Source organism: Labrus mixtus, chromosome 14, assembly GCF_963584025.1.
Source record: "Labrus mixtus chromosome 14, fLabMix1.1, whole genome shotgun sequence".
NCBI classification, from domain to species: Eukaryota; Metazoa; Chordata; class Actinopteri; order Labriformes; family Labridae; genus Labrus; species Labrus mixtus.
This window is the reverse complement of record NC_083625.1, coordinates 17,113,415-17,141,410: the sequence shown is the minus strand read 5'-3', so window position 1 is coordinate 17,141,410 and position 27,996 is coordinate 17,113,415. Positions and strand designations below refer to the sequence as shown.

At 37.5% G+C, this 27,996-nt stretch overlaps 1 protein-coding gene across 1 annotated transcript; it reads left to right on the top strand.

Annotated features, from left to right (window-relative positions):
- The first annotated feature begins 18 nt into the window (after positions 1 to 18).
- Positions 19 to 22,485, top strand: LOC132988271 (androgen receptor-like). The gene is given in 10 exon segments (XM_061055558.1): positions 19 to 725; positions 727 to 823; positions 826 to 1,048; positions 6,462 to 6,613; positions 6,783 to 6,899; positions 11,528 to 11,806; positions 12,596 to 12,740; positions 20,050 to 20,180; positions 20,307 to 20,458; positions 20,951 to 22,485. Coding segments are annotated over 10 exon segments (2,148 nt in total). The 5' UTR covers positions 19 to 32; the 3' UTR covers positions 21,110 to 22,485.
- The last annotated feature ends 5,511 nt before the right edge of the window (positions 22,486 to 27,996 follow it).

Here is a 27,996-nt window from a genome sequence, read left to right as displayed (position 1 = left end):
TAAAGACAACTGACGGTACGCGCGCTCCCAGCATGGCACAAAAATCTGAGGAAAGTGGGATTTATTTCGCCAAAAACTCAACGGGAAACGGCGCCGGCTGGCTAAAACAATCCGACAGTACAGCGCAAAACATTTACGGATCCGGACACATTCATCCGATAGCCTGTGACATGGAAAACCCCTGCTGTCAAACAGCTGCTGCTCCTCAGGAGGAGTTCTTAAACGCTGACTGCCGAGTGGGTGACAGTCGCTCTTTTCCTGCCTGCGCCTCAATCTCAGAAACAGCCAGAGAGCTGTGCAAAGCTGTGTCCGTGTCACTGGGACTCACCATGGAGTCCACGGACACGAGCGACATGGACGCTTCTCTCCCCTCGTGCGCAGATTATTTGTTCGGAGTTGGAGCGGTGCCGCTGAGCTGTCCGCGCGCCCCGGCTGCTGAGTTGCCTCCACGCGGACACAAGCAACTGGTGGACATGTTCAAAAGTTCAGAGAGTGCCTCGCGCCTGCAACATCTCACCTCCACACAAACATGTGCGGACGACCCAAACTTCACACTGTGCAACTCCGAGGACAGAATTTCAGAGGAGATAGATCATCTGGACACCGCGCGTGCTGCCTCTTGCCCTTATGCCCAATCCGCCCCAGCCGATTTGTCCCAGATATCCACAGGGAGGCCGTGCAGGGTCTACAAGCCCCCCGATGAAGCGCGAGACGTTGGGGAAGCCATGGAGAACAAGTTCCGTGGATATAATCCGGAACAATTCGGCATCAAAATCAAAACTGAGGACACTCAACATGCAGGAGCGTTGTGGGGAGGTAGTTACACCTTTAATGAGAAATACAATTCTCAGGGTTGGGGTTTGAGGCAGTGCATGAATGCAGATAGCATAGGGGCAAACACAGCGTTCATATGTAATCCATACGAGAGGAGCGTGGTGCGCCCTGAGCAGTGGTACCCGGACGGGATGCTGAGGCCGCCATATCCCAACTCCAGCTATGTGAAGAGCGAGGTGGGCGAGTGGCTGGATGTCGCCTACAATGACACCAGGTAATGGATAATTTTAATGATATTATAATTTTGCAAAAAAGAGACAATACGACCTTTATTTAATTCCTATAGATAAATAAATAAAGTCTTACCACAGTCTGGCCATAATCTGATCTCAGACAGTGCTAAGAGCGTGTTCCCTTCCTAATTACTCCTTCATAAATCTGATGTTCTTGGTCATGTGCAGTCTGCTTGGAAATGAATGGAGAAAAATTATGAACTTAATGATAAAACAAAAACTCTGAACTTCAATAACAGGGAAAAGTGATTAATTTTATTCATCAAAATTCATCCAACTGTTTTAATTATTTTTTTCATCTTAAGGTATTTTGGATAAAAGCAGTAACATTTACTGTTGACTTGTTTTATCAGTTGAATAAATGTCAAACGAAACAATGTGATAGAAAATATCACATTGTGTTCAGCAGACAGGAGTGCATTTAAGGACATTAGCAGAATATTCGTTTTTATCACCTTGGGAAAATGTTGCTTCTTACTTTGCGTTAAAGTTCATTCAACCCAGAACTTGTTTCACATACTTTTTAAAAAAACTAATTCCTATATATTTTATGAAGAAAAAAACAAAAAGGTGTTGTGTAATATGTGTTTTTTTTCATGTCTGCTGGTCTCCTTTATCAAACATAAAATATGTTTAGTATCAGGTGTCTGGGACAACTCACAATCTCATCTTTGAGACCACTATAGTGTTACAGTGTAATGGTTGCTGCATGCTGTTAAAAATGTGCACACAAAAAAACACAATTACACAATTAAATGTTTGCTGATAAGTGGATTTGATTGTCAACTTAAGTTTTTGACGGGGTAATTTATTCATGAGTTAGAGTGTTAGAGTGTGTGTTGAATGGAATTATGGGAGATTAATACATAACTATTTATTTTATGTTGTTTATCAATTTTCAAAAGGTATCCCCACATTATGGGGTTTGGTTCAATTTTATTCAAGACATTTGACAGAGTCTGTCTGACAGAGCCACCGGTGGTCTTAGATCACCTCTACATTCCTTTTTATTGATTTTTAGTCCCCTCTATTGTTTTTATTACAGAGTTGTAGTGCTCATTTATACTGTACATTGGACTTATTCTCCGTCTGATTTCACCCTAAATCCTGTCTGCCCTCAGTCACAAGAAAGTGTGTTTAGTGGACATCATTATTGACTGACTGTGATTTAGTGAATGATTGAGCGCTATCAGTACACTAAGACTCTTTATAAACTGTGCACAGTAAATGACTACACCTGAAACATTCACAGTACTGTTCATTTACTGTGTATTTGGAAAATTGCTAAACTTGAAACGTTTCAGTATTTAAATTGTCAGCTGCAAAATCTTAAACAAGTATCTGCTCTCAGCAGAGAAGCACATGGAGGATTGCTGCGTATGTTTTGTTTCAGTTGAATTATCTTTTCTTCTTTTGATATTTCAGACCACCAACAGGCTGTAAATTCGGGTTATTGGGTTTCTGTAGTTCGCAGCTTAGACTTCTAAAACAGCAGGATACCTTGAAAAAAACTGGATTTCAAGCTTTCCCTTTGCTTATAACCTCTAATTTTAAGAGGCAGATCCTCTAAATAATCAGGACAATGTGACTAAATTAAACTAGGAACAAAACTATTTGATCTGCCTCTGCTGTAAATTTGAGTTTTGCGAAACAAACAAAATGCTTCTAAATGTTTGCATTTCTCTAATCTGAGTCTGAGTTTGTCTCATTTGTTATTGTGATTTTGTTCTTACATTTGATGTCTTGTAACTGATTAAAATGCGGCTCATAACTACCTTCATGCATGTTGCTTCGAGGAAGGGGGACTTTTCGGACCCATGAATGGAACAATTCACGAATTAAACAACCCAAACAATATTAGTCTGTCACCCACACATGGGCCACATCCTGACTGTCAGGCCTGAGGGCAGAACATTTTTGCTTTATTTTTCTAATAGCTTTGATTGAGACAAATAAAGACACCGCTGTACTTGTTTATTACATTGTGACATAAACAGACAGTGACGAGTTCAAATGATTACCCTTTTTTTTTTTGAAGAGATAGAAGGAGAGTGGAGAGAGATGTGAACCTTGTGCCTAAGATTTTGACTTGTGTGTCTGTGTTGAGTGAAGGGAAGGAGTATACAGTAAAGGAGCTAGCCAGTGATACTAGTGGAATATTTACGATACTGCTGAGGGGATTTGTCTGTAAAACATTTGAACCAGCCTGTGTGTGTGAACTATACAGTGCTGTTATCTCACAAATAAGCATTTATGATACAAAGAAAAACGAGGCAAACAAATTCATATCAAACAGACTAAATCAAATATTTTGAAATAAAAAGTCTTATATAAAACAGCTTATTTATATTTATGTGTATGTCGGTTGTTTTATGCATTATAAGAAAAGTATGACTAATGCACCACAGACAGAGCAGAAACAAGTCGGACTCATCTGAGTTTACTGCTGCATGAATCAGATAGAATTGTGCACAGAAAAGGACTTAAATTTTGACTGACCTTTATCGTTCCAAATTTTCAAACTATGAAAAATCCTGTAATTTATTGAGAAAATGGTGGGAATGTTTTTGAACAAAAATGTTCAGTATCAGTTAAAGAGGGAAACTTGTTTTTGCTTAGGCTTGTTGATAACACGTGTTACTACAAAGTATCTCATACTGTCCAGTGAATTTTATCGTTTGTTTTACAACTAAGAATAATGTAAATGTGTAAAATATAGACGTGCAAGGATGTGAGTAAACGTGGTTATGATCCTTATTTAGAGCAGAATATTTAAACGATTCAGCTTCTATGCCAAATCTGATCAAATCCAAATCTGATTATTTATGAGTCTGATGATAAAGAGTTTATTTGTTTTTAGCTTTCCTTAAGAAATAATGTAGTGTAGAAAAGTTACAAATTATAAGGTACTGCATCAAGAAGACTAGATAGTCCACATTTGGCCTACATATGGGTGTCAGTCCAGTGTTATTTATGTTTTTTTATTATGGAGAGGGATATAGTCAGATACCTTCAATCTGTCAAGAACAGGATTTCACATCCCATGTATGCTGGTACTGGACTAGTTCTTTAATGTTTCTCCACACCAAAACAGTAACCTTTCTTTTATTTTTCTCGATTATTTTTTGGTCTTTTGCATTTCTTGATAGGACAGCTGTAGAGAGATAGGAAATGGCAGAGAGAGGGGACATGACATGCACAAAATGGACAGAAGTTGAGCTGGCTACCAGTGTGACCAGCTATTTTTTTTGTTAAATATAAGGAAACTGGTGTCAAGGAGTCATAATTACTGCTTTAATTTCAGCACAGAGTGATTTAACCCATTGCTATTCTCTTGTGGGTTCAAAGGAGATATTGGCTTTGAAGGAACACCTGAAAATAAAGTTACTTTTTGTGGTGATTGGCACTTAAGGAGAAGTGTGTTTATACTGCATACACAAAAACCTCAAGTAGCACGGTGATGCATTCTGTTGATGAAACCTTAATGTAGCATATTTAACTCTTCTTCTGTGTTTTCATATCCCCCCCCCCCCCCTGCTTTTTTCTGAAGCTCTATTAAGAAAAGAAGAGCAAGAGAATATGTTTCATGTTTAATCAATTTGTATGAAGCTACAGTATGCCCAATAAAAGCTATTGCAAGAGCATTTGATCTCTCATGTATCACACACGCATTCCCTGTACACTGTGCTGGAGGCTTTTAGGCAGGTGACTTCAGAGATGTGATGTCTGACGGAAGTCCTGGCGATTTGTTTTAAAGCACAGTTTCTGAATATGAGCTTTTTGCCTTCTGTGGAGTCTTTGTTGCTTTATTTTAAGTCTAATGAGACGGTTGTCCTGTTTTTTGAGGGAGTGTGTCTCAAAAATTAAGGGTAAAAAGGGGTTAATCAAACTCATAGTAGGCTACATCAATAAAGCTTATGGACACATCCACCAATCTCGTAAGGTATTGACTTATGTTCTGTTTCTGTTGTTACCCTATAAGCTACCCATTAAACTGTATGTAGTGTATAGTGAGAGGTTCAAAGAATGTGTGAACCTACCTGGATATACACAAGTTTTCATGTTTCATTCTTCATTCTTTTTTAAGTCACCCAATATTTAAAATTAAATTATGAGACCAATGTTGCATTTAGGATTAGACTAGGTGAATATAGAAGTATTACTTCCAGGTTTATAGATGTTAGTGTTAAAGATTAAATCAATCCGAAGAAAGACTTCATGAGCAGGCTTTGAGCACACTGAATAAATAGCATAAGTATTTTATCTTTTCAGACTCTTTCTTTGAAAATATCTATTTTTTTAAACCTGGCAAAATTAAAAAGATTATATGACATGTTCGGTATAAAACGTTAAAAATAAATTCCCTGAACAAAATTAAAACTCATCTAACAAGGTATACCACAGGGAACTGTAAAATGGCTTGTACTAGAAAAAGTACCTTTGGCCAGACATTCTTTTACAATTGGGCAAAACAAACCTGAAATGTGAAACCCAGAGAACGTAGTCACAATACATCTCGGGACTCCTTTCAATTACAGTTTGTGAGTAATGCTGAATTAATCTGTTATGTAATGGTTAAGTCATGTGTTACACTTTGTCTGTGTTTGTGTGCTTCTGTTTGTCTGTTGTCATGGGTTTAGTCTAATTGTGGACTGGTACTTTTGCATGATGGTCCTCGGACCTCATGTCTATAAATGTGCATCCATTTCTACATGAAAGTGAGATACATGAAACATAGCTTAATTTATGGTTTAGTAAAAGGATACACATCTTTGTTGCAATTGATTGGATCTTGTTATTGTAGTTCCTGATATCCTTAGTTGCCTAAAATCGAGAGCACACATCGGAGGCTCCTGAGCTAAGATTCATCCTTGTCTGCTTTACTTTGAACCTTGATATCTTAGTTGCACGTCATTGAGGCAACGTTATGTCTGAGCCTCCTGTAATCTTTCTGTGTTCAAGGCTGAAGCCAGGCACCCATCGTGGCCCCCTTATCCTCCCTCCCCTCCCCTGCAGTCTCGGTTTTGGCGCTCCCACACCATCCTCAGCCATCACAGTCTCTACCCCATTTAACTTGCTCGCGGAGAGGCCTTGGCACCAATCTGGGAAATTAACAGAAACTGCTTTGTAGTTTCTGTTGAGAAAGAATTTAACTATTTAAAAGCAATTATGGTCATGTTGTTATGGTGAATAAATTCAAGGTTAGTCATTTACAACCTGTTAAAGATTACAGAAACTTAAAAACAGGCAAATCTCCCAAAGAGTGATACTGTGCACTGACCCAGCTGATACATGCAAGCTTACAGAGCGATCAAAAAATGGATGGGAGTGAAAACAATAATGTTAAAGATGTTATACTTATTGTTAAGACCTGTTTCACATGTTTGGTTGCAGATTCGAGTCTGGCAGAGAGCACATGTTCCCCATGGAGTTCTTTTTCCCGCCACAGAGGATTTGCCTGATCTGTTCAGACGAGGCGTCAGGCTGCCATTACGGAGCGCTCACTTGTGGCAGCTGCAAGGTTTTCTTCAAAAGGGCAGCAGAAGGTAAACCTGCAGGGGAGTCAAGATGTTTTTTTTTCTCCACTTTGTTGCCAGGTTTTAATAGACTAAGCTGTAATTATAATTTCATTCACACACATTTTGCCAAGTCAAGTGTCTAATAATTTTGCGTAGAATATTACCTAAGTAAGTGGTTGTTTCTCTGTCCAAGTAGGCAAACAGAAATACCTGTGTGCAAGCAAAAATGACTGCACGATCGATAAGCTGAGAAGAAAGAATTGCCCTTCCTGTCGACTGAAGAAGTGTTTTGAGGCTGGAATGACCCTTGGAGGTAGGCTGCATGTAAAACTGCCTGTATGAGAAACCGTTATGGTTCAACTTGTTTTAATATCTAGATTTGTAGATTTATTGACAATATAAACATGGCGGTCATTTTCCTGTGACATCAATCTTTGTATGAATGGTGTTATAATATCATCGTACTGTGTTTCAGGTTATAAGTCATATTCAGGGTTATCATTATAATTTTTCTCAATTAATCGAAAAAGTGAAAATCAAGGGAGTTCAGTCTACATTAAAATTTGAAAAGTATTTATTTACTAATTGGCTACAGTCAGATAACAACTAAAATAAGCATTAAGCCACTTACAAACATTATTAATAATAGCTAATGTTACCATTTACAATTATTCTACAATACACTTTCTCATGCAGTGTGGACAAGATTAGAAATAAATGACTTGCTTGATATGAAGAGAAATGGTTAAATGATATCCTGTTAAAACAAAAATTAGGAACATATATTTAAATTAAGCACAATTATGTTACTGAATCCTACGTTAAAGCAAACTCATCAAGAAGTCAGAACAGGAATCCTTCCTCTGGCTCTTAAAGTCGGCAGATTTAAAAACATCCCGGAGGAACACAGACTGTGTGAACTATGTGATTTAAGAGAAGAGGAGAATGAATCTCTTCTTTTTTGTATTGTCCTTTTTAAGATGAGTTAAGAACACCTTAGATTAATTAAATGTACGCTCAGAATACTGAAATGTTTTGGAGCATTGATAATGACAGGATGGAACCGTTGTTTAATTTCTAAGCTGGCCGCATTTGTCTCTAAAGTCTGGAAGAAACGTCAACATTTTGAGTTTCCCAACCTGAGCATGGCATCAGAGAAAAGTAGACAGCTTGAGAATATGGTTTGTTATAGCGTAACTTGCCTCTGTAAAAAAAAAACATTCTGTACATTAGTGAGGTATGGGCTATAATAAACACTGTGCAGGATATACTGTTTGAACAAAGCCCACTTCAGAGAAAGTGAAGTCCTAAAAGTGAAACTATTAATGGTTTCCCAAGACCAAGTACTTTATTCTCTCCACAGCACTTCTTAGATGGCTCTCTTCAATTGCAGCATCATCACAATAGGGGATGTTACTGATAATCAGGCCCTGACTGAGCTGCCATGCAATTTAGACCTCTTCCATTCACTTCTCCTTACTGTCAGCCAGACCTGCTCGTCATATTAGGCTGTAAAGATTGACATGTAGTAGACTAATTTTAGTCCTGTGTTCAATTTTCACTCTCTTCCATTTTCTCATTCTGTTAACGGTGAAAATTGTGCCTGAAGCACAAAGCTGACATGAGACATGTGAATTAAAGCAGCAGACATGCTGGCAATTTTGCCACCAGTCACTGACAAACCCATGGAGGGAAAATGTGATCTAATGCTGTGATTGTAAGTAAAAAGGCACACCTTTTCTAGTTCTGGCTAAAAGAACCCCCTTTCACTTAGGTTCTCATCCCAGACATGTAATTCACTCGCAGAGATTCAAGGGACATTTTTATGACAATCATTTGTAGAAGTGGACGTGGACAAATTATACATTTGGACTTATTACCTGTGGTTTTTCAACTCAAAATATTTAAGAGCCTAGTAAAAAAAATCTGAAGGAAAATGGGATGTCTGGTTTGACTTCTTGGATTTTGATTGATTTATTACAAAGTTGGCAGTCATATCACTTATAAACTTTGTCATTTCTAGATCATATCGATAGGATCTGTCATTTGTTTTCTTAGTGGTTTGGTGGGTTTAAATAGAAGCAATGATCTGAATGTTATGTTTGTTCAGTTTGGCATCTGGTCAAGATTGACAAGCATACTTCAACCATACAAATTGCTTGAAGTTTTTTTTTCTTCTTTTTGTAACTCAAATCCCATATTATTTCTGGAATTTTAATGGCAACTCTGAATAGAGACCAAGCATGGAGATCACTGTTGTAGCAGTGAATCTCATTTTGCTGCAGCATGAAGGAAACTCACTTCCTACCTGCTCTCCAGTGCTGAAGGACAGCTAAACCTCATCAATTCATCTTTTTACCTACCATAGTAAATCCTTTGTTTAAGACCTCGACCCCTGACTTTCATGGAGCTGATTTCTCTTTTCATGAGGTTTCTGGAACAAATTGTGTCTGTATCAAGAGTTGACACAACATAACTTAAAAATTAAAATGAAGAGATGCATGTTCCACACCTAAATCAAAAGTAATGGTTATCACATACTGTATGTAAGGTTTTTATATTTCCCATTTTTATTTCATTTACTACTACATTTCTTTATACAGAGCTCCAATGTACAGTGTTATCAAGGAAAACTTCAGAGTGTTATCTGGATTGTGCCTGATGGCTTAATGATGGGCCAACTGGAGGTGTGACAGGTGACTTTGTGGAAGGCTGTCTCATTTCTTCCTCTTTGTGTCTCTCAGGCACACTGCTCCCTCTCATACAATCCCAGAAACACAACTTACATTGTTGAGCTAATGATGTAATGACATCTTCAACCTGGACACCAAAGTGAGAGTAAAGTGGGATTTTTCAGAGGCGCACATTACTCAAAGTATTTTAAAAGAGGTGTTAAACTAACCTTGCTTTCTTTTTTTTTCTTTTTTTTGCGCAATCAAGCTCACACCTTGCAACCTAAAAAGATATTTAGGATAAAGACGTGATTATGATGATGAGACAGGTGATGAGACACAGAGGGATCAAAAATGTGAGTGCATTGAGCAGAAATTGTCCAATAAATTTAACGTGCAGTTTAATTTCAGTAAAAAATGGGCTTGTAATGAATACGTCTGTAGCTTATTCACCTGAGGTCAGTAGAGCAGGAAACAATCTTTGATACTTATACCACAGCTAAGAATTTTGGTTAAAAGTAAAATAGGGGCTTCTTGCATTTCAGCCTCCTGTTTTTATCGGTTTCAACTCAAAGGTGAGGATCTTGAGCTCAATCCAACCTTCTTACACTGAACTCTGCAAAGACGCCTTCCTGTGTCACAATGGAGGATCACCGGTCTGATTAATCAGCCCATTTTATTTGAAATATTTGTTATTGGATCAGACTGAATTGTGAGAGTTGCAAATTATCCTCCTTATAAAATTTGCTTTCAGCCCAGAGACTTAAGGTTGTGTCTATAACAGGCAATTCAATATTTATCCAACTGAACTGAAAAGCCAGGCGGCTGTTTTAATGAGACATTCTCCAAAAAGAAGCTGCAGGTGAAATTTTCATGTTTAATAAGCATAACTTATGTGACTGAAATAAAATATATGTTGAATTACTTTTGTTTAAAATGTTTAGTCTTTGCAGATACAAACATAACTATGTCTGTTCTTCTATGTGCACATCAGCTATCTGTATGTGTCAATCACTACCTCTCATGCTCAGCTGTCCTGCTCAAATAACAGCTGAGCTAAAGCTGAACTTTCATACTTGTGGTAATGAAACAGTGGATTATTGATGCAGTGGATCGGTCAGTGAACAATTTTAATTTGGCAGTTGTTTAGCAAGGTATAATTTTTCATTTTTCATTGTATCCCTACTTTCTGTATATTGCCGAGCTCTAATTTATTTTGAATGGAGCAGCTGGCTCCAGAGTTTTAGCATTTGTCAGCAGCTTTCATTGCAGCATTTCATCGGATTAATGGAGGCTTGTTTGCTTGTGGTTGTTTTATACACACAGTATTTCTTGTTTTTTTTTTGGCATTATCTTGTCCCTTAATCCTTACAAGCTTTCAATAGTATAAGGAAACACAAATGTGATGCAAATATGCATTTTTTAAAATTCAATAGAAACGTTTCCACTTATTGCAAAAGCTTCCAGGAAGAAGCAAAAAATGTTATACCGAGAAAAAAAAAAATTAATACATCTGCATCACCAGAAAGCTCTCACACATGGTGACCACAGGCCTTTCCACCAGATGAGGCTCGTCTGTTCAGAGGGTTCTCTTTCAAATGAAACATGATTCAAATCTTCAAAGCTATTAGTAGTTCAGTCTAGGTATTGTTGGCTAAAATTGATATATCCCCAAAAGGGTACTTAAAACCCACAGCTGCAGTATGAGATATTTCTAAGAGATGATTAGGAAAGCAGAATAACATGCATCGTTTTTTTTTTTGGTTTGGCTTGTGTTCAAATTACAAATCCATTACACATAGGTAGTCTAATGAACAGTGCATTGAGATTTTGTAATTCAGTGACGAGATAATCAGGTGTAATATTTTGATTTTAATTCAACTTTAAGGGCTTGAAAATGCAGTGACACCAGTATCTACTATGTGGTTATTTTATGAAAAGGAAAATCTGCTACTTCTTCATCACCTGCTCATTCTGCATGTCTCCTTAATTTAACTGGTACAAGTTAAATTTACCACTAAAAGATTTAAACTCAAACTCAAAACCAGAGCTGACATTGATAAACCGAGGGCACTCAGATGTTCATTCTGACCTTAAGTTGTTGATTCTCTTTGCATAATGCCACATTCGTTGCACAAAAATATTATAATTTGACAGTAACGTCATGTTGTTTCATTTATAACACGCATGGAGGTCTGGTGTGTCAGGACTTGTATGAGGAAATACATACACATTGATTATAAGACCTCTGCAATTCTTTCTTTGCAAGCGCGTAAACTAAAGAAGATTGGGCAACAGAAAAACCCTGAAGAGGATCATCCTGGTCAAGAACATTTAGATGTCATGCAGAATATCTCTCCTAAATCAGGCCTGAACTTCAACACCCAAATGGTCTTTCTCAACATCCTGGAGTCCATCGAGCCCGAGGTGGTAAATGCAGGACACGACTACGGCCAACCAGATTCAGCTGCCACTCTGCTGACAAGCCTCAACGAGCTGGGAGAGAGGCAACTGGTCAAAGTGGTCAAATGGGCAAAAGGATTGCCAGGTAAACATGGCTATAACAACATTGACAAGCTGTGATTAAATTTACACACAGAGAATCCAGATCTCTTCAGTTTAGTGGTCAACAAATAAGGAAAAGACACATTTTCCAGTGTGAAATCGAATTGAAAACTCTACTCAAGGCTACATTTTGTAAACTGCTACTGTATGTTGATTGAAACAACTTGTTAGTGAACAGTTGCTTATTTACTCATCCAGCCAACACAGAGAGACACTAGCAAACATTATTTTGAAGTCATGTTTCATTCAATAATGGGATAGTTTTAAAGATACAATAATTTTAAAAGACAAGCTCCCTTGAGCTAATGGGAACTGAATAGTAATTTGATAATTCTCAGTGGGTTTGTCACTAAAAGTGACAGACTTCCCAATCTAGTAGATGGTAGACGTCATCCATCCCAGAGCTATAATGCAGTTTTGAATTCTTTTTCTAAACAGTTAGTTTTCTTTTTGATCAAGCTTTGAATACCATGTAGGTCATTCCTTCATTTATTGAGTCAGTTGTTCAGATCTTTGTGAAGAGTCTAGGTAGTCTCCCATCTCTAGGAGGAATCCTGTTCAGCACAATTTCACTATTATCTATATTTTCTTACATGTTTGCTTAATTTTCCTCACTTTCTGTCTATGTAAGTTTTTTGTAACCCCAACATTTCTTTGGATGCCAGGGAATGGTAGGCGGCAGGCATGGACACATTACAGGATATTATTCTTCTGTAAGTACAAAATGCTCCATATTGCTTCATATTTGATAATGCCAAATCTTTTTACCTAGGTTTTAGAAATCTCCATGTGGATGATCAAATGACTGTCATTCAACAATCGTGGATGGGGGTGATGGTGTTTGGCCTGGTATGGAGGTCCTATAAGAATGTCAACAGCAGGATGCTTTACTTCGCTCCAGATCTGGTGTTCAATGAGTATGTATAACTTTGAATTCTTCAATTCTATTTTGTTCTCTAAAATGTTTTTTTTCCCCAGGGTTGACCAACATGCTGTGATTTGTATTTAATTCAGACATCACAACCAGTGAGTAAGCTGGTGCTGTTCTTCTTAATACAGCCACCAGCTTCTATTAGCCGTCACATCCTTCTCCCTCAATCTTTTTGTCATTTCCTGCACATGAAAACACAAAGGCAGCTCTGATTCCAGAAAAATAAAGCATGAATGCCTGTAGGCTATTTAGGACCCTGCTCATCTAATTTCCGCATCTAAGAGCAATGCCAATTTAGCTGGACTCCCATGCATAAGTTTTTGTGCAATGTGTATTTTGTATAATACATTGACTGTTTAAAAAAAGTGGTTGTAGCTACCCTGGCATTGCCAAGTGGTTTGGGGACCAAGGCTTTGAATTTCGCCACCGCCATGTTGTATTTTTTTGGAGCCAGAAATTACAAGATGTTGGGCTACAGGAAATAAGGGGTTATCAAACAACACAATTCATCAGCTTCCGCTAACACTGCCATTCCAAGGTGCATCTTTAATTCATATTACCTGTGATATTTCTAATTTTGGCAAATCTTCTTCCTAAAAAAAACAGAAGCCTCCTTAAGAACATTCATTAATATGTCAAAACTCTGAACAAAGCCTTTTTCAGGTCCCTGTGGTGGCAACTTGGCAATCACAAGGTTACATTGCCCTAAAGCTGACCATGCTTGATATCTATTTCACTTTTAACATCATGCTGAATTTAAAAAGACTTAAAACCAGCAATTGAAACCTTAAAGCTAAATGGCAATTGTCTGTTGAGATAATGTCATAATGAGAAGTAGGGTCATTTTATAAGCAACTTCAATGCAATCAAATTTTATTTTGCAGCATATATTTGCATATATTTGTATTTGTTTATCTATTTTTTTTTCAGTCTATGCTTCAATGCTTTTTGTTGCCAAAACCAAAGACTTGCATTCTTCCAGTCATTAACACCAAATTGAACCAGTCTTAGACATTTTAGAGCTAGTATTAGAAATGTAATTTTGTGCAAATTTTTCATATTAACTTCAATATTGTAGTTTAACGAGCATTACCAGTATTCAAAAGGCCAAACCTGCATGTGTTTCCATTAGACAACATCTGTTCAAGCAGCATACCTCATTTGGTTGTAATTTATCTGTTTGTGCAATAAAAAAAGCCAGAAAAAATATCAGGATGAATTGTATTATTCACAGACACAAATTCAGGGCAAGAACAGGTGGATTTGTATTTTACATCAAGAGAAATGCACATTTTTAAATCCATACCATGTTGAGCAATGAAGGGCAGGTTACTGAAAATAATGAATAATTACAGTTTGCATAAAGTAACTAGTAACTGTAGTCACTGAGTTTATGAATTATAAAAGTAACTTGTTAGCCTTCTTGTGAAATTAACTTTAGCAGGCTTTTATTTTGCTGAAATTAAAGCAAAAGGTGAATGTATACATTCATGGGTATTGCTGTAGCAGTGTTAAGCAAGTTTGTACTTGTGAATTTAACTAATAGGGTTAGAACCTGGCCTAACTGGCAGGTTAAATTGGGGTAAGGAAGTAATTGAGCAGAAAAACTCAAATGAAGCTGCTTGGTCACTGGCAGACAGTACTGGTGACTCTGGGTGGCTTCCAGGTTTGATTTTGTAACTGAGTGAGTGAGTGAGTGTAATGCAGGGTACAACTCAAAGAGGGCATCTGCACTCAATTAACCTCTACAAAATAAATACAGCTAAAACAAAATAACAGTCCACACAGCCAAGCATGTAAAATATATATTTGTCAGTCACCTGTTGCTCTACAGCCTTGCTTGCACTCCTCATTCACAACCAGGAACTGTCAACCAGAAATGAGGCCTGCCTTTGGCTTATATGGAGGTGTGCCAAGTGGAAGGTGCCACGTTTGGTAAAGGTGGAGGGGAGTTTAGGTTGTTGAGATTAAGTATCTTCTTTACATGGCAGTTAAGAATTTACTTAAAATAAATGCATTCTGATATGTTTTTAACCTTATGGAAGATGTTTTGTGTTGTTTGCAGAACAGGTAATACTCTGCTGAGAGTAAATTGATTTCTAACCTCTTTTGGTAGGTGCCAAAACCTATATAATAGGAGGCTTGAGGCCCTTGTAGGTTGTTGGAGGTTGTTGTCACTTTTTGCATTTTTTGTCTTGCAAATATTTTTTCATTTTCACAAGCTAGGCTCCCCTCCTACTTCTGTAGGGAGAAAGTTTTAAAAGTTGGTTACACAATTCCATGTTCTCTGTGTCAGAGACTGGAAAGACTGGGACTCATGGCTGCCATTCATTCTTTTTGTCTACCATGAAGTCCCTCAGGCCTCCACTGGCATTTGAGCTGCTTTATGTCCACCAGTTCAGAGGTTCCTTGGATGTGCTCTAGGAAACCTGGGAGGGGCCTCAACAAAAACAAGAAATTAACATTGTTTCATATGTACTGAAAATGAGGGATCAGCTCATGAAATTCTCAGGGATGGCCAGAGAGAACCTGCTCCAGTCACAGCCAAAGCATCAGAAATGGTAAGACCAATCAGCGAGACAGCGGAGCTTTGCACCTGGTGAGAACAATCTGTTTCTTTTGACTACAAATTGTTGGCAAAGTGGCAGGGCCCATACAAGGTGTAAAACAAGATGGGTCCCGTGACATAACAAATCAACAAGCCTGACCAAAAGCAACCTTTACAGACTTTTAACATCAACATGCTCAAGAAATAGCACCCTCATCCCAGCCCACAACCACCAGCAATCCACGTTTATCAAAGTGGTGAGGGAAGAAGAGGAGCCAGAGGAGCCGTACTTACCTGGATCAGTGGGTGAGCCACATCTGGATCTGAGCCACCTGAAGGAGGAGAAGAGGAAGGAGTTTTTTCAGATCCTGCTCTTTGAGTGTCCAGGAAGCTCCAGGAACGGATGTTCCTGGAGCTTCCTGGACACTCAAAGATAACCCATCACCACATCACCTTGAAGGATACCAAGCCCATTCGTTAGCCTGTCTAGAGGGTCCCTGAACACCTGCTACCTGTATTAAAGGACATAGTTGAAGAGGGAACTGGGAGTTATTGAGCCATCTTCCAGTGAACGGAGAAGCCAGATCATCTTGGATCTCAAGAAAGACAAGGACATCCGGAAGGTGGATGTTGTCAGCAAACTGGACTTCTATCCTATGCCAAGAATTGATGATCTCATGGAGAGGATAGGGGGTTTGAACTACATCAGCACACTCAACCTCTGCAAAGGCAATTGGCAGATGCCCCTCTCCCCAGAGAGTTGAGAGATTCACAGCATTCAGAACACCTTTTGGACATTTACAGTTAACTGGTCTTCCCTTTGGTCTTCATGGTGCCCCTACTATTTTCCAGTGGTCGATGGACAAGGTCCTGGCAGATGCAGAGCCCTGCTGTAGCCTACCTGGACCATAAAGGGCTGCTTGAAGTCAGGACTCTTCAGAATGGGTACTTTGCAAAGGGAGTCATTCAGGCTCTGGAAGGCCTCCTCACATTTGTCTGTACACATAACTTTGTTGGGCTCGTCCTTTCTAGAGAAATTTGTGAAGGGTGCTTACATGGTTGAGAAGCAGGCAATGAAACGACTGTACCAAGACAGGCAGCTAATACCTGAACTTGTTGTGAAGGAGTAACTTAATACAAAGGAGACTTGCTCTATGTTCAAAGAGAACATTGATTATTGGTTTATCTTGTGATTCTGTTATCATATACATATTAAATTGAGAATGTTCTAGCCACTTTCAGGAAAATAATTCCTCAGTAATAGTGAGATAATGATGGAAGGTTATATACAGGGGCAGGGCCTCTAAGGGCTATTTGCAATGTGGATTTATTTTGATGTTGGGTAAAATAAAGATATTTTCTTGATTAACAGAGCAGTTAAGTTGGCATACATGTGTGAAAATAGAGAAAATTATTGTTATAATTTTCAAGTCCAAATATAAAGTTGTATATCTTAGTATGAGCCTCTTATTGTGGATGTATAATCCTACTACAGTGTTAGCTTCATCCTTTAACAAGGAGGGGGAAGTTTTTCTTTCTCTGTTGGTGTTTTCTTTCTTGTATGCTCGAATTTGATATATATAATCCCTGATGAAAATGTCAAGAGATACATCAGGAGAGTTTTGACTATTTAAATAAGTTGTTTTACCCATTAGTTTGACCCTAATGTCTATGGAGATAACACATTTTACACCATAGCTTTAGAAAGAGAAGAAGAAAATGTAAAGATTTCATTTTTTTAAAGAAAACTTTACTCAAACCCACAATACACTGAATTCCAAATTTTCCACAAATTCACCTCATAATGTCTGCATAGTAAGGTGTCACTGCTCTTTACTAACGTCTGTTTTTTAAATCCTTCTTTCTAAATAAACTGAGATAACCCTATAAAGACTAAGTGGTTATATTGACTGACATGTACAGACAGAGCAGACATTATACAGCTCTCCATGAAGCAGATTGTTGACTGTGTTTGTGGAATTTTGCACTGGACCGAGTCTGAACAGACTGTGTTGATTATTGTCTAAATTCAAAAAATGAATTGAGTAACACAGGGTAGAAAAACAGCTGCTCCACAGCTGTATTCTTCAATTTCTCTTCTCTCTGGCCACACCTATTTTGGTGATGTCACAGCAGGATGGTTTGCCAGTAACAGCCGCCAGAAAGGCCTGTCTCCAAGTATCTAGCTGAGAACAGGTTGAAAACATCAATTACTGAATCAAGTTAAAAGTTTCAGGTTATAAGAACAGGATGAACTTTGTGGTTCCCTCCAAATTTCCAGTATTTAAAGCTTGAATTGTACAGAAGAAAACTTTTGACATCTTGATAAAAGTTAATTTATTTAGCTGTTTTTCAGGGAGTGGTGGATCAGAAGTTCAGATTTAAAGGACTGAATTAGAGCTGGAAAGGCCTTAATAGTCAGAAAGGAGGATAATTTAGGTATTTTTAAAGAAAATTGGGCCTAAATTCTTAATGGACTGAAGTGCTACTTGTAATCTTGCTGCTTGCCATCTCCTTCCAAGCAAAGTCTGTCCTTTTAAGATGGATGAAATAAGTCTGATTAAAAGATTGAAAAAAACTTTTAAACCACACCTTTATTAACTCAACCTCGATCACATTTAGTTTAGTTTAGCATTTAGTTCTTGATTCTTTACCATTAATAGAGCCAGACCGTTATTCCCTGTTTGCAGTGTTGACATAAAGCAAAGACTAAAACGCTAAAACTAAAATAAACTAATTAACAGGAGAGTAGTTAAAAAGTCCTCTCAACCAAATCTAGAACAAGTTTTTAAGGAACATATTCTTCTATGTTTTGAGCTTGTCTTTAACCTGATCTTTGTTATTTTGGAAGTGTGAATTTTCTGTTTGAATAAGGGCTGGGTATTTCCCACAATACAATACTTATCCGCTCAGGCTGTGCAACAGAATGTCATTGTATACACCTAATGACAATAAACATTATATTATATAATCTTTGCTTTCAGTTTTGCTGGACGTTGATAGAGTTTCTCATCCCTGCTTGTTCGTTTAGAAATGTAACGTGTTGCATCATGTAAATTGTTTCTACTGCCACCTATTGGCTTTATTGTGAACAACACCAAGGGGATTGTTTCTTTCAAAAATGCTATGACAGCATTTTCGGCCGTATCGATTCTGTAACATCTGCATCGATGCATGTATTTGCAAGGGGTACATGACAATATATTGCCTTGACGATTTTTTAAATTTAAATATTTTTTTTAACACAGCCCTAGTTTGAAGTGACTAGTTTATAGTTTTTAAGTATATACTCTGCTCTGTCAGCCATTGCAAATCACTGTTGTGTTTACATTGACATCATTAGCTTAGAGTCTAAGCTAATGATGATGAGGGTTGAATAAAGAATACTCAGTTACTCAGGTACTAATAGTTTTTTTGCAGTTGCATTTATTTATCTTAGTTACCCTTTATATAACCAGGAAAACATCACTGGTATTAAAAATATCTGAGTGTCCATGGCCAAGACAGGCAGCAGCACAGTTCAAGTTTCTGGAAAACAATAAGCAGCCAAACAAACAAACATAATACCAGATTCATTAATATACATTAAGATGACATGAATTAACAAATCAGACCAGCAAATATTTGTCAAAAATCTTAAATATATCAGGCAGAACATCTACTTCCAGATGTACCTGACTCCAAGACATTTAAGAGTATCCAGTGAGACCAGCTTATTAAGTTCCAGGTCTTTTTATTTTGTTCCAAGTTAAGGGAGCAGCAACCTTTTACACCTTTTTCCCAAATTCAGTTCTGACCTTTGTACAAACATTAAGAAAAGTTCCTGGGACTGAATGCCATTGAATATGTGGCTCGTTCAAAATCCTTGCAGAAATGCTGTATGTTGTTTACCTAAGCTTAACCATAATATCTATGTTCTGTGTATTTTGTAAATTACCACAGGTCTTAGACTGTGTGTCATAGAGATGAGGAACAATCAGCTCTCGTTTTAAATTCTTGTCTGTGGGCTGCAGCTGTTAGATTTTATTGGAGGTTTTTGTCTTCTTTGATTGGACAGCTGTAGAGAAACAGGAGATATGGGGAGAGCAAGTTGTAGATGACGTGCATCAGGATTGAGACTAGAAACCTGCGACGGTTGTGACGAGGGCTGTAGCCCGTGTACATGGGGTGCCTGCTCTACTAACTGGGCTAAACTAGCGCTCTGCAATTGATAAGTTTTAAAAGCTAAACTAAATTTTCTTTTTCTCAACTTTATCTTCACAGCGTGACTATATTACAAACTGATCGAATCTAAGAACGAATCTATTCATTTTGCGAGATTGAAACTATAATAACGATGCCTGATCTCCCAATCTCCTACACTTATTGAAATACCTAAAGACTGTTAAGGCATGATGAACATGAAATCCAATCACCTCTTATAGCATTCAAATATTGATGATATTCTACTGAACTTCAAAGCAAATTATAAAGACAGAAATTCTACTGAAATAGCGTTTTGTGTTTAAACATCTTTCTCTGGATGTCACAGATCACACAGCTGAAATCTGTACAGTTATAAAAGGTAATTCACTGTTCCCATCACCCCATTAATATAGAAAGACCTAACCTCTGACATCCAGCAGGTATTTATTAAAGAATAAATGACAAAGGTGTGCAGCTATTTTTCCTGCCCCTCTCGTAATTTTACTTTCCGTTTCCTCACATTACTTCACAATTTTCATCCTGACCTTTTCTACATCTGCAGACACCGGATGCACATTTCCACCATGTATGAGCACTGCATACGGATGAGACACCTTTCACAGGAGTTCCTGATGCTGCAGATCACGCAGGAGGAGTTTCTCTGCATGAAGGCTTTGCTCCTCTTCAGCATACGTATGTAATCTGTGTGCTCAGCATCGAAACCACTTTTCTTCATCCTAGAAGTGGACATGAACTAATACACAATTAAGACACCTAAGCATACAGTCAACACTGTTTTCTTCTGATTATTTTTTCCAGTTCCAGTTGAAGGTCTGAAGAGTCAGAAATACTTTGATGAACTGCGTCTAACCTATATCAACGAACTCGATCGGCTCATTAATTGCCGTATGAAAACCAATTCTTCTCAAAGGTTCTACCATCTCACCCGACTCCTGGACTCTCTGCAGATGGTGAGACACACAGCTTCCAAATCATGCCTCATGTTTACTCATGTTATCCTTCACATAACAGAGAGAAATCATGGCAGTAGCAGATTTGTTCAAGTTTTTTAAAGGTTTTTAAATCAGTCCATGTGTGTGCCTTTGATTTAAATGGACAAGCAGAGAAAAAAAAGTCAAAGAACAGAGTAGTAGTTGTACTTTACTTGGTTAAAAGATTTCTTGGAAATGCATGCAACGACAGCCCAGGGGAAGGCTGTCTTTTTAAATAGCTCACAGAAAAAAAATGCAGTCAAGCAGAAAGTGATACCTTAAAGTCCAACCATAAAATCTAATAACTGTCAGTGCAAAAAACGATGAGTAGTGCAGTATGATTCAGAGCTCTCAGATTTTTATTTTTTAGGGAAGAGAATAATTATCCTGAGTCATTGTCAAAACACTGCTTGTAGTTTATATTCTTTTAATGTTTTATTTGTGTGTTTCTCTTTTGACTGACTTCTACAGACTGTAAAGAAGCTCCATCAGTTTACATTCGACCTCTTTGTCCAGGCTCAGTCGCTCCCCACAAAGGTCAGCTTTCCAGAGATGATCGGGGAGATAATCTCAGTCCATGTACCAAAGATCCTGGCAGGTTTGGCCAAACCAATATTGTTTCACAAGTAGAAGGATTTTTTTTTTATTTTTATGGAAAAGTGACTCATCTTTGCAGCCTCCATAGACTTTGACGAAGGTTCTGTTTCCCTACATCTTCAGTCTAATGGCTCTTAACCCTGTCCTGCAATCTTTTTTATTTTCCTTTTAGCCATAATTGAGATAGTTTGTTCATAACTGTTAAAGCTTTTATCTGAAGCGGTGCAAGGCATCTGTTGACAGCACTGCTATTTCTGAGTGGAGAGTTTGTGTTTTTAGCTAGAGCAGACATACTACTTTACATAAAGTCTTTAAATCATGGGAACAGTGAGCTAAAAGTGGCAGGGTTAAAACATAAATTTTCCCATGTGACCTTTGGTACTCAAACATTTGGCACTTTCTCATAAAAACTAACAAAGACAGCCTAAAGATAATACTGGATCACAGAAAGAAACAAACACTTGTTATCCATTACCTTAGCAAAAAATAAAAGTTTCAAGTGCTGCATTCAGGTACATCTGACGGGTTCATTTTTGTGAAACTCAACTTGTAGGTTCAGCTTTGAAGGACATTTAAGTGCATCAGTGCCTTAATATCAGGATTATTAATCTAAAGAGTGTTTTAAAATGATTCAGAATTAACATTTAACATAATTCTTATCAAACCAAAATGAAAAATCCTGACCTGACAGTGTGTCTCTATTCTGCATATAATTGCTTTGACAATCAGCATGGATATGGAAGTAAAGTTTTCCATGTACATGTAAGACAGAAACTTGATGTGCTACATTTGTGGTCAGTAAACTTGTAAGATTTGTCTGAGGAAAAATAGATTTTTCTCGCTGTGTGAATGTGAAATTGGACTTATTTTGGTGGTGCCTCACAAAATAAGATTACAATCATAAAGCAAGTTGAGTGCTAATAATTGAAATCAAAATAGAACAATCATGGCCTATGAGAAGTGGAGATAGCCACCCTAAGGGCACCCACCAGTTAATGCCTACTTAGGCCTATTTGACATAAACAAAACATATTCTGTTTGATCTTCTCTTTCATTCCTACTGGGATGATTCAGTGAACATCAAGGTGTAATGGAGAAAACATGAAACTATGGGGACTGATATATAGATTAACATTTAATCATATAAAAAATGTTACTTGGGTAATAAACCAATGAGGGTAATTCCTTCATAGACCAACTCAATCTGACTTCTTTATATAGATAGTTAAAGCCCCCCTTAAAAAGAATGCAGATTCAAGTCACTTCCACATTTGCTTCACTTTTTAGACCTATGCTAGGCTATGTCAACTGCAGCTACAGAGTTTATACTAATTAATTATTACTATTGCTTAGGGTCTTTCATGGCTCTTAACAACTAGTGTCAGAGAAAAATCCTTCCCAGTTGAATTGGATGCTGTTGATTTACAGTATTTTTGCTAACTTATTTACACCCGGACGTCTTGTCAGGCGTTGATATGCAGAGTTAAGAAAAGCAGCTCCATTATTTGCATTCGAAATCAGAGTGGATTTAGAACAAGAAACTTCTGGTTTAAAAGGACGAGAATATGTGACCTTTAAAAGGACTTTGATTTTGAATCGAAGTCCAGAATTTAAACCGTCTTTGGAGCAGGAAACAAAGAATACACGCTCACTTTGGGGTTGTCACAATACCAGACTTTAAAACTTGAATACCATACCAGGAACATTCAAACTATTTTGACACTAAGGTAGCGAAAGTAGAAACCAAGGGCACCTAATTTGGGGTAAATTATTTTTCTTAGTTTCTAAACATTGCAGATAAGAAAAACATCTGACACAATCTGTGAACTTAAAACTACAACAACAAAAAAAATGCACAATTGAAAACAAAAGACTGCATGGGGTTACTGGATTGGGTGGAGGCCCAGTCCAGTTGACTTTTTGTGGACGTGACAGATCGACGTGACAACGCTGTCAAACCTCGGAAGCCTTAAATCGGTCAACTGGTTTGCAGTTCATATTTAAACACTGAAGTGGTGATAGTGACTTCCACATACCGTCAAATGTATCTAATGTGACAGATTAGAAAAGTAACTTTTCTGAATTCAATTATTTAGAACCATGACCATTAAAGATTGCCTTGTCCTCGAGGAGGACTAGATTAAAAGTTGTGTCAGGTCATGATTGAAAGCAAAGTGTTGTGTGTGTAACTGCAACAAAACCAAAACTTCACATTCTGTATTTTAAAAACAAAAAGATATTTAACCTAGTTTGCTCTCATCTACTTCTGTAATCAAATAACTTTCATGATCAAATTTAAATTTCCTATTCAATACAGGACAGTACAGAATCTAAGCGTTTAATAATCATGGAAGAAACTGTGATTTATAAAAACTTTTTTAAGCTTCAATGCTATCCACAGACTTCATATCAGAGCAAAAGTCTTCTTTGAAGTGCTTTAACATTTACCCATGTACAGTGTATACTGCGTTTGTTTGAGCCAATGCAGACTGCTCCAGATCATGCCTGCTTTATTGATGCTCTGCAATTAACACCTCTCCTCATTGCACCAGCAACAAACTTGTTAAGCTGTTGTCTTGATGTTACTAATTTAAAAGCATGAAGTGATGAATATGAAGAGGGTGAACTTGTTATAGCAGGTACGTAGCATGAATGACGTTAGAAAAGATTTGGAATTTTTGGAAACGTTATTTTCTTGACTGCATGGTTTCAAAATTATTAATAATGCCACATAAAGCTGACTAGAAAATTGAACTCAAATGCTACTGCACTTTCCTCTTAAGATATGTACTTACTAAATTTGTCTTGCATTCAATCTTGGTGGATGTTCAGTGATAATTAAAAAATGATGATCCAACTATGAAGAGAGTCACATGAACATGCCTTTTGTTTGGATGCCAACCTTTTTTTCTGGCACTTTTAAACAGAGATCCAGAGATAACTCCTTTATGTCAGCATTCCTTTCATATTGCTCATAATCATTCAGAGGGCAAAAGTGGCATGAAGTGTTTAACCCATCATTAGTACTACACTTGTGCATACACAGCCCTGTCCTGTCCTGGCTTGTCATACCTGTTCCATAAAAATCAACAATGCGTAGCATTCGCCCAGAATATAAAAAAAAAACTCTGGATTTTATCTTCATAAAGTTTCGATTCTGGCTTTACATGATCCTAGCATGTACTATAAACAATCTAACTATGACTTGCAGACTTGCAGCAAAGGATCTCAAGGCATTGATTGGAGTATACAGTGTATTACCACCGCCCTCGCTGTGTAACATGGTGTTGGCAGGGTCAGGCTGTGAGCAGCAGTTACAGCAGCAGGAAAGGATGGCATCAAACTCTGCCAAAGAATAAGAAATAAACCTACAGCCAACTGAAATTTGGGAGGGCTTCACATGTGAAAGTCCTGGGCCCTTTCCGAATAGCCACAGTTAAGTATGCAGTACGTACTATTCAGTATGGAGTTTCAGTATACTGAACTTTCGTGGTCATTCAGTATGCATTTTTTGGGTCCACCTCAGTATACTGAACATTTCAGTATGGATACTAACTTCCTGGTTTTATGCAGTATGGATCGGATGCGTGCTTTCAGGAAATGAATTGTATTTTACCACCCACAATGCTGTGCGAAATTAAATGTAAAACGACACTTCACTTCTCCAAATCAAAACAAACGAGCGTGGATTAATTGAATCAATTTTTAATCTAGAGTTAAAGTCCCGACTGAAATCGCTACTTTTAATTAACAACAGAAAATATAACAAATGTCTGCATTATTATAAAACCTTTCCCCCTCTGTTTAAATAATGATTTCACTATTTAAATGTGTCTTTATTGGTTTATTTTACTTTAAATTCTGTATATTACTGTCTTTCATTTTTCCTTTCCTTTATGTAGCCTACTGTATGTTATTTAGTTATTTAATCTGTCTTTTTCTTGATTTACATTGTGATATTGTTTTTTGTTTACCTGACTGTATAAGCGCATTACTCCTCTTGAATAAAGCTAAACAAACAAAAAAAAAAAAACAGGTGAATGCGGCCAGTTCGGGTAACGTAAATGACGTCACTTCCTTACTGAATGAATCAGACGAAGTAGGGACAAATATCTGCCTACTGTGTGCGCCTACTGAATAGTCGGTACTGAACAGTATGCAGCACGGATAGTAGGTACTGTCTACTGACAGATTGAGTAGGTACTTGGTAATTTGGATACGGCCCTTGACTTGTCCTGCCAGACCTCAGAGTTGAACCCCTCCAAAAAAAAAAAAATGTGGGGAATGCCTTGAAGATAACTGAACACAGACACTGCTGTAAAACAGTAGAAGACTATTGATACAGTGAGTTGTACACAGTTATGAGTTTTTGAAATTTCTTTCCAAAACATAAACTGAGTTGGTGAAACATGAGGCCCTTTGTACACACAGCTTCGTCTACATGAAGACGACTTTAAATAAGACTGACCCAAGAATAAAGACCGATATGACCACAATCCAACACAGACAAAACTTTAATCCAACTTCTGCGATCAGCACTGTAATCATTTTCAACTCTGTTTTCTAACTGTAAATTCTAGACGTTTTAACTTCACATTTCTTTTACAAGCAAGTAGATGCATGCACCATGTGTTTGTATAACTGTGTGTAGTTTGCAACTGTTTGTGAATTCGCTTTACAGAAAGCAATGCATGGACAATCACATGTCTCTCTGAGTGTTTATTATATGTCTGAAGGCATGAAAACGTTTTGTTGGTGGGACAAGCTGACTATGAATGTCATTTTTTGGGGAACTAATTCATTGATTATGTCAGTGAAGCATTTAGAGTAAAACATCATCGGCATAAATTAATGTCTTTGTCTTTTTATACAATATTTGCTGTGTGGGAACAAAATAACAAAATGGGGAGAATAGTATTTATAGAGAGGTACAGGTGCTCTGTTAGACTTGACCCAACTAAAACAGCTGATCACAGCTTTTAAATCAGCGCGTTAATAAACCTTGAAGGCAGACGTTCATTGAAGAGTTTAGACTACACAGCCATCTAAGTATTAGGCCATTTTTGAAGAACCAGAGTTTAAATTTCAACTCCTGAAATAATATTTATCAAGCCCTCTCACATGCACAATTTTGAAACGCTATTGTTAAACATTGTATTACTCCTCATCCTTGAAATGAATACTTGTTCTAAAAAATGTTGTAATGTTTTAATGCTGTTTGGTTTTATTATGTATTACATATGGAGGCATTACCAGTGCCAGCGGATTGCTCACCAAAGTAAGCCACAAAGATGCCCCTGCACATTTTGAATACTGATGTGATTTTCTCACAGCAGGCTATGTTTTTATGTCACTTGACAATAGCTGGTATGTGCCCATTGTGCTGCATATGTAACATTGTCTTACATGCTACTTTAAATGTATATATCGATGGTTTAATGTCTGTTCAGGTGTACAAACACTTGACTTGAAAGTTGTCTCTTGTGTGATTTTTACCTTTTGTGACCTGTGTTTTTCAAAAGGTGTAAAGCTGCAGCATCTTTTAAAACGATTAAAACAATTTGGACTCTGAAAATTAGTTTTTTCATGATTCTATTTTACATAATCTGGATGAAAGCTGGCTGAGGGGAGAAATTGAACAATACTGACAACATGTTAAATGTACACCTTAGTTAGAAGTAGCAATATGTCAAATAAATAAGCAGTAAGCTTGATGCATCTAAAACTAAACTTAACCAAAAAATGACTGACCTTTATAAGTAAGTATCAGCATGTGAATCCAAAGTAGAGCAGACATGGAATAAGTTAGCACTAAACTCGTTTAATTCAGCTTAGACATCCAGTAAACAGAGTGCTTGCTTCAGTGAGAACACACACTCTTTTGTTCTTGTGTGTGACCGCTCTCTGTTTGACGATCTAACTTTTGACCATGAATTAATTTTCTGATGCTCAAGGTCACATGAATTGGCAAGTAAAAGGCAAGGGAATTTCCACTAGCTACTGATGTGCAGCCAACAATCACCAAGTCACCAAGTCCCCTACTGAGACTGGTACAGTAGTTGATAGAAATCTTGGTACTAGTCGGTTGATTTTGAGTGTGGAATAAGAACGCGACTGGCAGTGAAGGCTGGAATGTGATTGGAGGAATGGATGGCAAAATAAATACAATGTCCGAATGCAAATAGGTTTTTTAAAAAGATAAACTTTTGCTGAACTTTACCAAACTAATCAGAGAAATGACTGTGTTTCTTATTAAGTTAAACATCTTTACTGTGTAACGTCACATAAACAATATCTTAATCTAATATTACCTACCTCTAATATAATCGTGTTTAAAAGTGCCAAACCCTGTGGAGACACATGATATACTATGCTCCTCAGCAGCATGGTTCAGTTTTGGAAAAAATCATGGTAATAGTCAGATGGCTTGATGAGGTTTGTTAAAGAATGCAACCCCACAGGGGATGGACTGGAGGGAGCCTGGGCAGGACAAGAAATTTACTACAAGTAAAAAACAAGCGTTTTGTTTGTTAGTGTGGTATTAGCCATGGTTACGGCATGGCCCTGGGGTTGGTTTATCAGTGGGTTCACCAACAACAAACATATCACAAATATCTTCTTTTTATTTGTATTTATATATTTGTTAATTATTTTGCTTCCTTTGAGTAAAGCAGGCTGACTTTGGTGATCCCAACTTATCTTGTGGCACCATTACAATGATATTTGTGGCTTTAACTGCTATTGGATTGGTCCCCACAGAAATTGTAAAACAAATCCATATTTCTCTCAGGGTAACTTTTGGGATTCCCTGACATTATATCTGGTACCTTCATACTTTTAAAAATTCAAAATACATCCAAAAGGCTTACATCTAATCTACTTTAATTGAGTACTGTTACTGCAAAACCCCTTTTATACTC